This window comes from Bombus pyrosoma, linkage group LG14, assembly GCF_014825855.1.
Source record: "Bombus pyrosoma isolate SC7728 linkage group LG14, ASM1482585v1, whole genome shotgun sequence".
Classification (NCBI taxonomy): domain Eukaryota; kingdom Metazoa; phylum Arthropoda; class Insecta; order Hymenoptera; family Apidae; genus Bombus; species Bombus pyrosoma.
The window spans coordinates 8,647,790-8,664,509 of record NC_057783.1 but is presented as its reverse complement, the minus strand read 5'-3'; the positions used below and the strand labels follow the sequence as shown (position 1 = coordinate 8,664,509).

General features: G+C 39.3%; 1 protein-coding gene and 1 long non-coding RNA gene across 7 annotated transcripts in view; one reads left to right on the top strand and one right to left on the bottom strand.

Annotated features, from left to right (window-relative positions):
- The window catches only part of LOC122574667 (mucin-19-like), a 46,954-nt gene that overhangs the window by 27,519 nt on the left and 2,715 nt on the right, over positions 1-16,720 (top strand). For 3 of the 6 annotated variants that reach the window (XM_043742529.1, XM_043742528.1, XM_043742530.1), the window contains 12 exons: positions 1,018-1,402; positions 4,203-4,346; positions 8,692-8,837; positions 8,918-9,090; positions 10,607-10,877; positions 10,990-11,112; positions 11,202-11,372; positions 11,720-11,880; positions 11,968-12,221; positions 12,294-14,648; positions 14,732-16,488; positions 16,574-16,684. In XM_043742529.1, coding sequence (XP_043598464.1) covers positions 1,342-1,402; positions 4,203-4,346; positions 8,692-8,837; positions 8,918-9,090; positions 10,607-10,877; positions 10,990-11,112; positions 11,202-11,372; positions 11,720-11,880; positions 11,968-12,221; positions 12,294-14,648; positions 14,732-16,488; positions 16,574-16,684 — 5,727 coding nt within the window. In that variant the 5' untranslated portion in view covers positions 1,018-1,341. The remainder of the gene's footprint in view (positions 1-1,017; positions 1,403-4,202; positions 4,347-8,691; positions 8,838-8,917; positions 9,091-10,606; positions 10,878-10,989; positions 11,113-11,201; positions 11,373-11,719; positions 11,881-11,967; positions 12,222-12,293; positions 14,649-14,731; positions 16,489-16,573; positions 16,685-16,720) is intronic. The other 3 variants (XM_043742531.1, XM_043742532.1, XM_043742533.1) reach the window with 2 other exon arrangements.
- Positions 11,644-12,092, bottom strand: LOC122574680. Its single transcript, XR_006319130.1, has 2 exons — positions 11,956-12,092; positions 11,644-11,864 (listed from the first exon to the last, which is right to left on the bottom strand). It is a non-coding gene; the product is annotated as an uncharacterized LOC122574680 (long non-coding RNA).

Below are 16,720 nucleotides of genomic sequence, written 5' to 3'. Positions count from 1 at the left end.
AGTTATTTACTGGATTGCATCAAGACAATTGACACTGAGCAACGTATATGTCAGTAATAACGAAAGAGCTAAGTTAACTTTTTTCTTGAACCCTCTGCGGTGCCATTTGAAAACTTGCAAATTACATATACATATATCCATGCTCTTTAGGCCTTACATTATTAACAATTATTAACTCCTAGTCTTTAAATTAAAATAAGATGATTAAGCAATCCCAAATTTTTTTCTCATAGTTGTACAACATTCTATTTTTATAGTCCAACTAATTTAACGATCAGTTTGTGACACGTTGACATAAACTTTCGTATCCTACTACACTTACCATATCATGCCTAAAGGCAGTAAATTATTATTGCCAGAGTATTATATTCTACTGACTTTTGCCATTAAATCTCCACAACTTGTGCGGTTTTTACAATACGCAGATGTATTTCAAAAATGTCGAAACTCGATTATTTCGAATTATATGTTAGAAGGATAAAACCGTCAAAGGGAGGTTTCAGGATTTAAGAAAGGAAAATAAGAAAAATAATTGTTCCCTACTGTCTATTCGTTTTACCAGCATTATGCGCTTAGTAAATAATTTTCGTAAATTTCCAAATAGTTTCTTATTTTTCCTGACAAATTTGTGACTTGTGTTCGCTCTTTAAATACACACAAATTACTATCTCTTTTTCATAATTTGACACTGTAGAGAAATTAAGAAGCGAAAACCTAAAGTTGATCGGTTTGACTTGCGAGTTCCTCATTTTTGACATGTATATATAGGACACGTAAAGGTAGAGAAATTCAAACCGTTGGGCAGTAGCGTACGTGTAACACGGAAAGTGTTCCGATCTGGGCCAGTCCGCGTCACCCCACCCGGCATCCGGTAATCCGGCGGTTCAGTGTTAACCGATCTCTCGTCTCCCCCTCGATCACTGTATCCCTGCGGCTCCATCTCCCTCGGTATTTGTTCCTCGGCCGCGCTTCTATCCGATCGGTAGGGTTTACTAAGAGAGCACGAATCCTCCGAAGGTTCAGTGCGAAACGCGCTCTCGAACTCGAAGGATCCTTCGAGCTTCCTTTGATCCCCCACCTCGGACGTCAACCGGACGAAAGACGGAAAGAGAGAGGCTTTCCTTGGTTACGAACAACGCAACACCTCGTAGACGCTGTTTTGTCGTCGCTGCTGCTGACTCTAACGCGAGAAACATCTTCGTCGGCTCCTTCCCCGAAAGGTCCCCTCGATGAGCGACGATCTTGGGGCTCGAGAGTCGATCGTTTGGATGACAGTCGCGGACCGGATCTAACGGATCTCGGACGACACTGAACGCAACAGAGGACTGGAAAGTCAACGGGATGATCAACAGGACGTGCTTGGCGGTCCTCATTGGGCTGCTGGGTCTTGCTTGTGGCTTGCGTAAGTTTGATTTCATGTTACGTTTTTTGGGGAATTCACAGGGGTTGCTGGATATACACGAGGCACTTAGAAATCAGACCGATCTACCTTTCTCTAAGTTTCTTAGTTTTCATAGCAGGATATGTAATTCGTGTTTGGTTCTTTAGAAATAAAAAGCTTAATATCCATGCAGTTGGTTAGTTTGATTTTTGTGTGGCTCATACGTGTAAATTCAAAGGGTGTTTTTAGAAATTTGTAGGATAGATACTGGTTGGCTTATTGATTAAAAAATTTGTAATTTCTTTGTGTCATGTTATTTCTTTCGTACGAAAATGTTTGATGATTATGGAAACATAAGTAAAAAAGCGTCCTTCTATTTGACTAGTGGGCAAAGTAAAGAAATAGGTATTTTCGACAGTCCTATATTAATTTATTATTAATGTATGGATCGTAACTTGTTTAAATGCTACGAGAACAGATAATACTGAAAAATCTATGAGCAATTATACTTTAATGAGTATAGCTATACTTCAACTTAAAATTAATGAATGAAATATATCATAACATAGATTGGTCTTTCACTCATTTCTTACTAAATTCATCGTTCATTTTGTACTATTTAATTCAGTCTAGAGAAAGAAGTATGTGTCTGATGTGCTCCTTTCAAGACGCAGTTACCGTTGTCCGTGATTATGAATGAAAGTGATGAGTGGAGAGCACATAATGAAGTGTAACTGAAGTGTACTTTGCTCTACATAGATAACACGTATTTGGTGTTATTCACGCTACTCATTAAAATTTGCTGCGATTACTTACAAATTGTCTGCTCACAAAATTAATTGCTCTGCACATTACAAATGCATTTCCGTAGTCCCGATATTCTACGACAAGATTCGTTTCCCGTGTCTTTACATTTCAACCTATTCTCATCTAATTCTCATTTCTATTCTTTCTTCTATTTTTTTTTTTTTTTTTTTTTTTTTTTTTTTTTTTTTTTTTTTTTTTTTTTTTTTTTTTTTGTTTTCCAATAAATTCATAAATTCCAAGTACACATTACCAAAACACTAATAGCATCACTTAATTACGAACATTTAAAGTAATTGAAAGGATCGTATTATGTCGAACGATCATGTTCAGGTCATTTCTTCGTCTCTAACACCTGCAGAACAGCGAGTTACCATTAATTCTCTCGTTAATTAAACCAAGCGCCATGTAAGTACCTACAATGATTGTGCGACGTCTATCGTTGCTCCCTGATCTTCTTCTTATTTCACGCGATTTCGCGATCGTTTGATATATCGGGAACGCGTTGTCCTCTAAGGTTAGATTGCGCCATTCACAACTGGAGCAACGATCCGTACAAGGACGGTACACCATTTACGTTGTTAAATCCGGTCGATCTTCACTCGTAGCACGTGCAAGAAACTCCGAGGAACAGATTCCTCTGATGGGCGGTGCATACGTTGCCCTATCTTTCAGACAATCGGTAAACATACTTTCGTTTTCGAACGTAGTCGACGATCACGCGATTTGAGAAAATAAAAACGATCCACCGTCCGATCCATCGTACTTTCTCCGTCCGATCACCATCCTATCGAATTAGCGAATTTTGTTAGGCAGTCTAATATAATCTCTGACCTTTCACTGACATTAATCGGTTAGATCTTTGTTTCGTGCGATAATATAATAAATTAGAAATAGCTATATTATGGATATTATAGATATCATACATATATATAGAAACAAAATAAAAGTTTGCAATCCTTGGAATGGTGAGACAAATTTTTTGCAGCATTCCTAATGCTTAGTATGGAATAAAAATTTGCAACGCTTAATACAGCAAAATAAAGATTTCCAATCCGTGGAGTCGCGAAATAAAAATTTATAACGTTTCGTATCGTAAAATAATCGTAAAATAAAGATTTGCCACTGTTTGTATTCTCCATTTATAAAATCTAAAGAGATTTAAGAAGTGTGTACCAAGTTTAGGTGATCGACACTTTTCTATCCTTCTTCATCGTGAGAATGCTTTCCTCGTAGTGACTATAACAAACCCGACATTAACTGCAAAATTTATTAATAGTAAATGTCGCTAGCTAATCCGCGAGTTGTTTTCTCGTGCGGAGCATCCTTTGCATGATTCTTCTTTTTCTCGTCGACGAGTCGCAAGGCTGCGTGGCTATGTAAACGACTATTATAGCAACGGTTGTATAGTGTGCGCGAAGGATGATGTCAACGGCAACGTCCAATCAATGTACATAACAAACGCATCTCTCGAAGCTACTAATTTTTGGCTCGTTTATATTTTCCTATGCAGGGTCACGGAAAATTACGGCTCGATCCCGTTAATTCTAGTTCGTCTTCTTTACAATGTAAGTCACCTCGAGCACGTTCGTTAATGGAATTGCAAACATGATATTAACAGATAAGCTCGTTGGTACTTTATTAGTATAATCTTATGGTTTGTCTCACAATGATCCAACACGGATAATTTATATCCATTAACAATATAGATTTATTATATATTAGCGTTATTATAATAATATAAATGATCAAACTATTATATTTCTGACACTGGATTCATTAATTAAATTTATTGGCAATATCGAGGCTCAGGAAAATTATATTGCTTCAAAATAATTTACATAAATTAGAAAAAAACATAGTCTCTTCACTTATTTTTTTTATTGCGCTATTTATTTCTTATGTAAAACAAAGCTATATTAATTTTTTATTTAAATATCATTGCGCATCAATAATCTTTTGTGTGATTGAATAATTGTTAGAATAGATGCTTAATCAACTTTTTAATCAATTTCAGAATGCCCGAAACAAAAGCTATCACCAGGCAGAGAAGTAGTATGCTACACTTTCGTTTCCGACGTCGATCAGCTAACAGAGGCTGTGTGCAAATGCACTTCTTTGGTACAACAAGGCTACGACGTGCGAAATCTCTCGGTTTCCGGTAAGTCCCAGACATATTTCATTAGCGATATAATCGCCGATAATCGTATGCAGTTTCAAACTAATGCGTTAATTTTAACGTAAAATCACGGCCGTTTGAAAGACATGTCCCTTGATTCACGATAATCGCGACGATCGAAGCTAGACGATTATGTCAGACGATTTCTTTGTCGATATGAACGAAACAAAACGTGGAGAAGACATCGTAGTAACGTACTACATCCGGAAAGGAACATTCTTGGAAATGGATGTTTTAAAAATTTCAAACGATTAAGATTTTTCAAATTGATTAGTTTTAATCGTAGATCATAACGCAAATCGATAAATGCAATAAGATAGAATGTGCATACGATAAATTAGAAATTTACTAATTAAAGAGTAGGTGTTATTTTAAACATTTATTCCGATCATATGGAAAGATCGCAACGTCGGAGGTAATTACAATCGTTAAGTGGTTTAGAAGATTCTGTCGAAGGTAGGAAAAACTTTCTAGAAAGGAAAACGAGGTAGTCTTGATAAAAGTGGCGTGAATGGAAATAAGATTCCTCTTAATGTCGTGTCGAAGCAGTGAGTAATAATTTTTTAACGTATTTTTCAGGTTAAATATTTATCGATAAATACCTGTATCAAGCGTATAACGGTGCATAATTCATATGATTATACGTTCTGTGATTGCGTAAATGCATACCATCCATATAAATATAGCTGTATCCTTGCACTTGCAACAGGATATCGAAATCCAACCACAACGGGCGGTATATTCTTACGTCTAGCGATATCGTCAGCGTTGAGAAATCAACTCTCGGTTTCCGTCATCAAAACTTGTGTAGATGCGTAATTTATAATAATGATCCTTCTATGAATCTTACTCGTTTCAATATGAAGTTCCTCATTTTTCAATCAGGATGACCAATTAACGTATATTAGCTTGATTATTCGACGATAAGCAATAAGAATGATTTACATTGTTGTATAATTGACGGTCATCACATCGTTTCCTGTTATTTGAGACGTTAAAAGAGAATAGTTGCATGATTACACGTGCTCGCATCGGCTATTTTTGGCGGATCTTGCCATCTTTATTATCACGATTAACGTTCGCTTATCATCGTTTTAATGGATGATTTAATACGAGTTCGTTGGCCCTTCGCAGTCGACTATCACAGATTTCATCAATAACCGTAGTGATCGCTGAATATTTGGAAACCAAGTTCGTGATATTTATGATATCGAATATGAATTTTGAAAATGAACGTATTTTAATTAAGACTTGTCATAGTTAAAAAAAAATCAAGAATTCATATGCCAAATTTATGTACTCAAGATTTAATAAATTAATGTCAAAGATAGACGCGTTAAAATCGAAAGGAAATTCTAATCGCAAAGGAAACAAAGTCAAAGACTTCCCTTGAACCGCATGGACAAAAGAATCTAGAAGGGAAAATCTGCTTTGTGTCGGAAGTGCGTCCAGAATGTATAAAATCGAAGCAGAAACGTGTTTAACACGGGACGTCGCGTCGCTAAAACATTCATACGAGACAATGCTCGATGAATATTCAAGCGTGAATAAACGATGTTAATCCTCGACGACTATCTCACATTTTACACCCTTTTATTCGTGTCAAAAGTTAAGTCTCCAAGGTTCTAATATGCCAATTAATTCGCACCTTTGGATCAACAGAATCGCAATGGAACGATTACATTGCATAATCTCAACAAGCTTGTCACTTCGATCTTCTACTGTTTTCCAGAGACATTTACTTACTTAACAGAGGTGTCGAAATAGTTGCAACGTTTAATCGATTGCTTATCAATCATATAATTAACGACGCTCGAGGTTTCCAATTAAATCTCTGGAGTTCTTGTAAAAGTATTTTCACTTTTACGTACACCTGCGTTCAAAAGCATGAGGATACTTAAAATTTTCAGTGCAATTATCCAGTATAATTTTTATTTCATATGGAAGGTAAAATATTTATTAGATTATTTATCGCATATTTCCTCCCAAGTGACACGAATAAAATATGTAAAATTTAGTAATATTTATTATAGTTAAGCAATTACATCGTAATACTTTTGAACAGGGATATATCTTGTATCTCCGTACTCCTCGATCATCGTCGAATAATTTATATTTTTTGCCAATTTATTTCCCTATTAATTCTGGAATTTTATCAGCAAACATATCACGTGGCTATATTCAACATTTCATTTAACTACACAGTATGTTATACCATGAAGAAATACATCGGCATGAATTTTCTTTTTCCTTTCGGATATTTATCCATATTCAGTTCGACTTTTCGACTGGCACGCGTAATGAAGTCAATGCCATTGTTATTAAGTGGTTGCAACAGCGTTGTTTGTCCCCATAAATCTCGCCAACTTTTTGCAACCGTTAAACCCGCAAAAATCGGACGGTGTGCGAAGCACCGTTAAAGCACGATCTGTTGCGCAACACGAAAAACGCCCCGGTGAAAGAAGACGAAGAAGAAAAAGGAAGGAGGCTGGTTTCGAAATTTCACCAAAATCAATTTGTTATGCATAACAGAGCGGTGGTCGGCTGACGACGGTATGTCACGCGTGAAATTCGATATTCGTCGTGCAGACCGCGGATCACGAGATCGAGATGTGTAAAAGGAGAAAAAAAAAGAAAAATAAAGCGAAAAAAAGGGAGAAAAGAGGGGGAAAAACTGAAATAAACGCAAAAAGGAACGAAAAGTTCGAGACGTGAGAAAGAGAGACGAGGACAGAAGTGTCTACACGAATCTCACGTTTGTGACATAATCGCGCGAAAACGAGCTGCGTGCTGATCCTCCTTTTTCTCTGGCCGGTGTACCCTTGCCATGAATGGTTGCGACCGACCCGCCTCGTTTCGTGGAAAAAAATATCTTTTTGATAACGACGGAGCCAGTTTCAATTAAACTCGAATGGCAGCAACGAATTGGAACGGGTTCAATGCGAAACTTCGTTTCTTCGTTTTGTCTTCGGCCAGCGCGCTAATTGGTACGATTGCGTGTTTCGTGACAATATTTTTAGACACCGAAGGATTGACTTTTTGTCGATGCAGGGTGTTTAAAAATAAGGATCAAGAATTTCAAGGTACATCAAGAGTTCTTTTCTTAACATTGTACGTTCGTAGTAAAATTGAATTGCTTTCACTGACTATGAATATAGATTCGTGTCGCCATGCAAAAAGGAACAGACTGTTTCTGCTATATGTGTTTGGATAAGTTTCGAAAAACGTCGCATGTCCATACCAAATTCGTGCATGGGTGTGGCTAATGAAACGCGAGGACAGTGGCGTTGAAAGTGGTTCTTATAGATGATCCAGATGTAACAAATATCACTTTCCCTCGCGCGCTGCTGAATCTTATTTTGCGTGTCAGTGTCCAATCTTGTTTCTTTAACATCTAGTCTCTTTCTTGTCTGATAAATATTCGAAAGAATAATAGGATATTTGCGAATCTTTTTTTAATTCAACGCTTTCACTCGTTTGTAAGAATGAATAACATAATCATTGTACAATGTTCGTGTATCGATATAATTATCGTGTTTCATACGACGTAACCTGTTATGCGAGTATAATTACATGCTGTAAAAATTACTAAAAGGAATCCATCATTGAACTTGTAATTGATCTGCTTACGTGTTACCAAATTTCGACTAAACCAGTTTCCATGTCCTCCTTTTTATACTTAATTTAAAGAAAAAAAAAAAAAGTAATTGAAATTATATGTCGTACTTTGGTAATTTCTCTCTATTAACATCATTCCTGAATGTAATTCGTTTTTTAAATATTTATTGTGCGTAATGTTTGAAGGTATATACGAAGTATTGATAAACGAGACATATCGAAGAATGATAGAAAATTTTAACTATAAGGATGCTATACCTTTACAAGGGAACTGGTAATAGGAAGTAATTTTTACTGTCACGGCCAATTACAAAAATACGTGAAAGTTCGTGATTAACTATATTATGAAGACAGAGATTTCGTTTCACCTAACAGCATCGTGTCGTGCGACGAAATCGACAATCACGTGGAAAGGAAGGCGGAACTTCTTGCGGACAATTCTTTTTATTTGTAAGCGTTACTATCGCAAAATCTGCCTCACAACTAAGCCAGTTTTATGAAAGTATACCTTAGGAAATGTGAACTGTGAAATTCAAGGAACATAAGAAGACGACGCGGCAGTGGAATTGTAAAGAAACAAAAATCGATAGAAATGTAAAAGAGTTGCGAATATAATTACTTGTTACGTTAAAAATTAGTCGTCATACCTTTTATTCTTTTCTCTCTTTTTCTTCTTTGCAATCATCTATACATTTTACATATTTTTCAGGATTCGAAGACTTTCAGAAGTCGTTGAAGAAGATTATTCCAACACTTCAGTTCGTGGTTTCCGTAGACGATCCTGGAAAAACACTAAGCACTTCCGGTACAGTTCGTCAAGAGATCACCGCTCGTTTGATCGGAATTTTGAAAGAGGCAATTATTTATCCATACTATCCGTCAGTTTAACGATATTCTGCAGTTCCTCTCTAAAGAATTTTGATCGATTTCCACAGGTTGATGGAGTCGAGTTAAATATGACTGCAGGATCAAAGGAACGTTTGGTTCACTTTGTAAAGGGTTTGAAAGACGAATTGGTGAGAAAATCATACGATAAGAGAATATTCCTGGTTCTACCCACAAAATCAGAGGAACTGGCTAAACAATTCGATCTGAAAGAACTGACCAAGTGAGAACTTTTCTATTTCGTTTAATCAATCTATCCAACATTAACAAATATTTCTAACAGTAATAGATACTTAATACTTTGCATTAAATCATGGTTTGCTAGAACCAAACAAGAATCGATCTTTTTCAAGATTAGTTTCCCTTTCGCGAATTTTAATAATTTCGACACTCTTTCTTTTACACAAATAGATTCGTATATAAATAATCAGCATATTACCTGTGTGCATAAAATGTTTCATAAAACGTTATAATGATCGTCCATCAGAAAAAGATCTCATTACGGCAATAAATATACTTAAAGATTTAATCGCTATTCGCTACTCTTCTATAATTAAATACTACGACACTCTTCGGCTCTCCATACCTTCTGATCTTCTGTCACAATCATTACCTTTTGTGCGTCAAAACGCGTTACAAAATCTCTGTACACGCCTAAGCCAGACCTGAGCTAGACACATTCTACGAATTATGTGCCGGGTACATTTAAGTTCATCAATTATTGACCGACAAGTTAAGTGAAAACGGATTTAGTAAAAACTACTCATCCATGTTCGGTGTATCTGCCTAACCTTGTGCCACTTGCCGGCTGGATAGGTTGTTAGGAATGCAGCGACGAGTCGATGCACCACTTGATCGTACGATTGTCCGCGGATTTTCACCCGCCTTGCAATTAACGGAATGGCCGTCAGACAGTCGTCGTACCGTTCGGTATTTTTTCATTGAATATGGATAAGGGATCAGGTGCAAGAAACGAGACGACCGTGAATGCGAATGAGATCGAAACGACGACGAAAGTCATCCGCGTTGAAAAGATCGTGACACAGTGGGAACGTCAATGCGCGAAATGATCCGCTCTTTTGTACGCGTTTTATTGCTAACTAGATTCTGAGACGAAAAGTCTTTTCTGATTTGAAAAGTATCAAGCAAATGCTTTCTCTGTTTTTTTATAGACTCTATGGTAATCATTTCTCTGTAATCTTTAACTCGTACAATTTCTTTTCGTATCTCTCGCGAAGTAATAATGGAAGTTTGAAAGTTTAAGGGTAGAGCTTCGCACACGTATCTGTATTTGAAACAACATTTCTTAGAAAAGTGCAAAAAGAAAAAGGATCGACCGATTTGTTCATAGACCTATGGCAAAATATTCAAATTACAGACCTAAATAAGTAAGCGAATACATAAATGATAGACAAACCATGCCCATAGTTCACATATAATACACAGGATGCTTCATTGAATATGGATGACTTGAGAGTATTCGATGCGGTTCTTGAAATATAAATGAGATCGCTCTCAATGTGTTTTCTAGCACTTTGAGGCAATTGTAATCAGCTTATAAGACAAGCAGCACGTGCTATGGGATAATTACGTTGTTTCGAAACACGAATACGATTCATAGAATTTAATAAATCGAGTGGCGATTATTTATCTAATTTTTCCTTCTTGCTTTTTTTCTTTTACATCCGTAAACATATTGATGCAAATGACGATGAGAGTTCCGTATTTTTCGCTGACAGATACGTGGATCTATTTACGGTCCCGACGCACTACTTGGTCGAAGATGACGAGGCCAATCACACTTTTCATCCGTCAAGGTTGATGGGTCTCTTCGACATGTTTAACGCCGACAGTTTGATCGACTTAATCAGCGGTTTGGGCGCGCCTAAGAGAAAAATTCTGGTATCAGTACCAGCCACTGCGTACAAGTTTACGCTAAAGAATCAGGACGATAATGCCCCAAGGGCGTCAACTGAGGAGATGCAACCGGTTACCATTCATCAGAAACAGGTGTGACATCAATGATTGTTGCGAACAAATTTTACTAACACTCGACTGATAAATAGAACGTATGGAGATTACAATCATTGCGTACGATTAAACTTATCGGCTATTTTTTCAGTTATGCGATTTGATGAACAACGGAGAATGGACGGTGGAAAGGGACGAAGATCTTACTGCTCCTTATGCTTTCAAAGATAAAATGTGGATTGCTTTCGAAGATAGAATATCTCTGTCTATAAAAGTAGGGACTTTTCACTTTTATTATTGAGTTTTGGTTTTGAGCATTTTGATAGATAGTTTTGCGACGAATTGTTCTTTTTCATTTTTAAGGGAAAGTATGTACTACTTCGAGATCTTCCTGGATTGGCTGTGCATGACGTAGAGAATGACTTTAAAACTAATTGCGGGATGCCTCTTACACACGAGGTTCATCGATCGTTCTCGAATTTCAAGAGGAAGTCGAGAGCCGCTGTTCTGAACGCTTTGGAAGATGATCTACACGTAAATAAATATATTTATAATAATTATACTATATATTATATTATATTTTATGATGTTAGTTAATATTTATCGGTTGAAGAATCATAATGTTCATCAGTACGCCACCTTTTGGTGAAAGCTCAGATCACAGACTGATCTGTACTGATATGTACCAGTAGATGGCAATATTCAGTTAATTCCAACGTTGTTTAATTTCAGTTTAGATCAAATTTAAAAATTAATAGAAGTAAATTGTTATTTCTGTATACTTTATTAATAGTACACAATTAAGTATCAGTACTTCGTTTCTTTATTAGTACAAATATTATAAAATGTTCGATTAATTGTTAAATGATTTTTAATTTCAGCAAAAAGAGCTTGAGTACTCGACTAAAGTCAAGTCATCCGATTTTCGAGTTGTTCGCGTAGTAGACACTGAAGGACACATCAGAGTTGTTCGAGAAAATACGCAAACCGAATTTACTTGCTCTAGACAAGGGTACTTTGTCCATCCTAAAAGTTGTAACAGGTACATCGCTATCCGCAGGGAATTAATCATTGCTCAAATATTCTTTCGCTTCTTGTTATAATGAAAATGTCCTACTTGCTCCTATAGATTCTATCGATGTGTTAAATTCAACCAAGAAGTAGAAGATTACTCCGTATTCGAGTTCGACTGTCCAGCAGGTTTATCATTCGACGAGCGTACAGAAGTTTGTGTTTGGCCAGGCTCCATGCCAGAGGGATCGCCATGTCCTGGAAGTAGTGAAATTGCGCCAGTAACTCGAATAAGGTTCGAATGTCCTTCCAAATCTGGCTACTATGCGGATCCCCAAAATCCCCGTTGGTTCTTCGCCTGCATCGACCTAGGTTTATATCTTGTGTTGAATAATTTTTAAATTCTGTTCGAAACATTTCATTAATTAAAAATTCTGATGACAGGAGGTCCTGAAATAATGGCTTACGAATTTCGTTGCCCGTTCGGCCTGATCTTCGACGAGCAAAAATTAGTTTGCGAGTGGCCTTGGTTGGTAGCAGGCTACTCTGATACTGGTTATACAAAATCAGAATATGATGGAGGGTATTATGGCACTGGAACTACTGCAGGTACTGGTGGATACTATACAGGTGCATTACCTCATGGTTACACGGGAACATCAGGAGGAGGAGGGTATACTGTTGCTACTGGATCAGGATTTTCTGGAGCAGCTGGAGTTGGTCATGGATCATCGTTTGGACAAGGAACAGAATATACTGGAAGTGGGAAAGGAAAGGGATACAGTGGAAGTAGACAAGGAGCAGGATACACTGGATCAGGTGTAGCTGGTCATGGAACTTCATATGATTATCAAGGAGCTGGTGGTTACTCTGGAACAACTGGAAGTGGATATTCCGGAGCAGCAGGAGCTGCTCATGGAACCACATATAGTGGTCAAGGTTCTGGTGGTTACTCTGGAACAACTGGAAGTGGATATTCTGGTCAAGGAGCTGATGGTTACTCCGGAGCGGGAGTAGCTGGTCATGGAACCACATATACTGGTCAGGGTTCTGGTGATTACTCCGGAACCACTGGAAGTGGATATTCTGGAACAGGAGGTGCTGGTTATGGCACTAAATATACTGGCCAAGGATTTGGTGGACATTCTGGAACAACTGTAAGCGGATATTCTGGAACTGCAGGAGTTGGTCATGGGTCCACTTATAGCGGTCAAGGTTCTGGTCGTTACTCTGGAACCACTGGAAGTGGATACTCTGGAATAGGAGGTGATGGATATGGCACTAAATATACTGGCCAAGGATTTGGTGAACATTCTGGAACAACTGTAAGCGGATATTCTGGAACTGCAGGAGTTGGTCATGGGTCCACATATAGCGGTCAAGGTTCTGGTCGTTACTCTGGAACCACTGGAAGTGGATATTCTGGAACAGGAGGCGCTGGTTATGGCACTAAATATACTGGCCAAGGATTTGGTGGACATTCTGGAACAACTGTAAGCGGATATTCTGGAACTGCAGGAGTTGGTCATGGGTCCACATATAGCGGTCAAGGGTCTGGTGGACATTCTGGAACAACTGGAGGTGAGAACGCTGGAACAGCAGGAGCTGACCATGGAACTTCATATACTGGACAAGGATTTACGGGAACAACTGGAAGTGGGTACTCCGGCACAGGAGCAACTCAAACATCTGGTCATGGATATTCAGGAGCTGGCTCGAGCTATACTGGATCGACTGGTAAAGCAGGTTATGGAGGATCAACTGGCACAGGATATTCAGGAGGAACTGGTACGGGTCAAGTATTTACTGGCACTGGATTTACTGGTACAGGAATCATTGAACAAGCAGAGAAAAGTGGAACAACTGGTACAGGCAATACTGGATCCACGTATTCTACTGCTGGAGAATATTCAGGAACAAAGGGAGGATCTATTAGTGGAGGGTATCCAGGAATAAAGAGTGGGTCTAGTGGTGGAGGATATTCAGGCGCAACTGGAGGAACTACTGGAGGTTATGCAGGGCCAGGTGGTATTCGTGGTGGATCTACTAGCGGAGGATTCGCGGGATCTACTGCTGGCGGATATACAGGAGCAGGAACAACTGGTGCTCATGCGGGATCTACTGGAGGCTATGCAGGACCAGGTGGCATTCATGGCGGATCTACTGCCGGAGAATATGGGGGTTCCACTGCTGGCGGATATACAGGAGCAGGGACAACTGGTGTTCATGCGGGATCTACTGGAGGATATGCAGGACCAGGTGGTATTCATGGCGGATCTACTGGCAGAGGATACGCGGGATCTACTGGCGGAGAATACGCGGGATCTACTGTTGGAGGATACGCGGGATCCACTGCTGGCGGATATACAGGAACAGAAACAACTGGTGCCCATGCGGGATCTATTGGAGGATATGCAGGACCAGGTGGTATTCATGGCGGATCTACTGTCGGAGGATACGCGGGATCCACTGCTGGAGGATATACAGGAGCGGGAACAACTGGTGCTCATGCGGGATCTACTGGAGGATATGCAGGGTCAGGTGGTATTCATGGTGGATCTGCTAGCGGAGGATTCGCGGGATCTACTGCTGGTGGATATACAGGAGCAGGAACAACTGGTGCTCATGCGGGATCTACTGGAGGATATGCAGGATCAGGTGGTATTCATGGTGGAACTTCAATACCTGGTCAAACCATTACATTTGGTACTGGACAGTCACAAACACCAATTTATATTTCTTCTGGAACAACTGGAGCTGGATTAGACCATGGTGTAACCAGTATACATTCACAGACTCGTAAGTTTATTCTACAAAACCATCTTATCTTTACTCGGACGAAATTAAAATATGTATATAATTTATTTTCATTTAACTTATAGCTGGGCCTATTATCGTGGAGAAACCTGAGAAACCAACCTGTCTCACGAATCTGTGTTATGGGCCTTCTCAACTATCAGGTGGTCAGACCCTCGTAACAGACGACTATGTTTCAAGCCATGGAGCTATTTCTGGAACAAATGTTTACCAAGGTACGACTGGATTCCCTGGAAGCTTGAATGTTACTTTTGGAAGCCACGTACCTTCCATTGGAGGCGTTACGTATCATGGAGGCGTCACACCCGCTGGTGGCTATACAGTGACAACAGGTACAGGTGCTATCGTAACAGGACACGGTATTCAAGGATCGATCATCACTGGAGACTCCACTCCAGGGACGCTCATTACCCATGGAGCTACCCCTGGAGCAATCTTCACAGGTTCTTCTGACCAAGGCACCATAATAAGTGGAGGAAGCCATCCAGGATACACGAAGACTGGTCTAAGTTCACCTGGCTATGTAATTAGTGGCGGAGTCAAGACCGTATTCCCTGGTTCAGTCAGTTCTGGAACGACAGTTTACGGAACACCTTCACCTGGTGTCATAGTAACTGGAACACCTTCACCTGGTGTCGTAGTAACTGGAACACCCTCACCTGGAACTATTATAAAGGGTCAATCGAGTCCTGGTATAATTCTTACAGGACAAACAGCTCCTGGAGTGTCTGTTGGGGGATCTATCGTGTCAGGAACAGTCATTGGTTCAGGTTTTCCAACGCATCCAGGGGCTGTTACTCCAGGATCTCTATTTGGAACTAAGATTGGAACCACACCATCGACTTATGCCACCGGTTACAAAACTAACGAATACCATGACAACGGAGGACGTGGTACCATTAGATTTAACAATGGCGATGTGACCACCAAATACACAGAAAATGATATTCCAGATTATAGACCAACTGGCGGCAATATTTTGCCAGATACTCTCATTCCAGGTAGCAAAGGTATTCCCGGTGTATCGATATCTAGTGGCTTCACTAAGACTGGACCTACCAAGACAGGCTTTACCACTGCTACTTTAGGTGCTGGTGGTAGTTACGTAATTAGCACTGGAAAAACTAGCCCCGCACCTAATCCTGACCATATTGGTGCCAAAGCTTTCGAAGGAAACGTGGCAGGATACCCGAAATCATCTACCGAGAGCAGTGCCAAGACTTATTCAGGAACATTCCCAACTTATGGCCCAGGCTTCAGTCAGGGACCTTCGAAGGGCACTGGATATTCCTATCCCACACCTAGCATTCCATTTAATACAGGAGTGACGAAGAATTTGCCTATTTCTTCGACAGAGAGTGGCATCTTTAGTGGAACTACCCCAACGCCGTTCTTGAAGGTTGAAGTGCATAATACGCCAAAATTCGGTGAGGCCGGATTCACCAGTTCACCTGCAATTGTGAATACATATCAGAAACCAAGTGGCTTTACGCGTGCACCATCTCCAACTGGAACACCTGTGCTTTATACTACTGGTCCATTGGAAAATTACAAGACGACTGTTTTTGAAGCAGCTAGAGTCCCAGTTACCATCTCTACTATTCACCCAGTGATCGATACTGGATACCAGACTGTCATATCTTCGACACCATTGCCTGTAACTATAAGTCAAGATAAATTTGGCATTCAGACCAGACCTCAGTTTGGTTTTGGAACAAAGACTTCTCAACCTGGTATATTCGGAGATCGTGGTTACGTTTCTAGCACGACACCAACGACTGTATTTAAAATATCATCGAAGTATCCTTCTGGAGAACCACAGGTATGATTCTTTACAATTTTCGTACATAAAAATGTAATTCTCTTGTTATATGATTTATTGTAATTCTACGGATGGAATTTTTTAGTATGATTATGGACCTACCACTCCATCATCTGGTTCTGGATACTTTACAACTTCGAAGAGCGTGTTTGAACATGTGACACCGTCTGGAATCTCAGAGTCACCGAAACCACAGGTGAGACTTTAAGAATAATTATACTAAATCACTGAT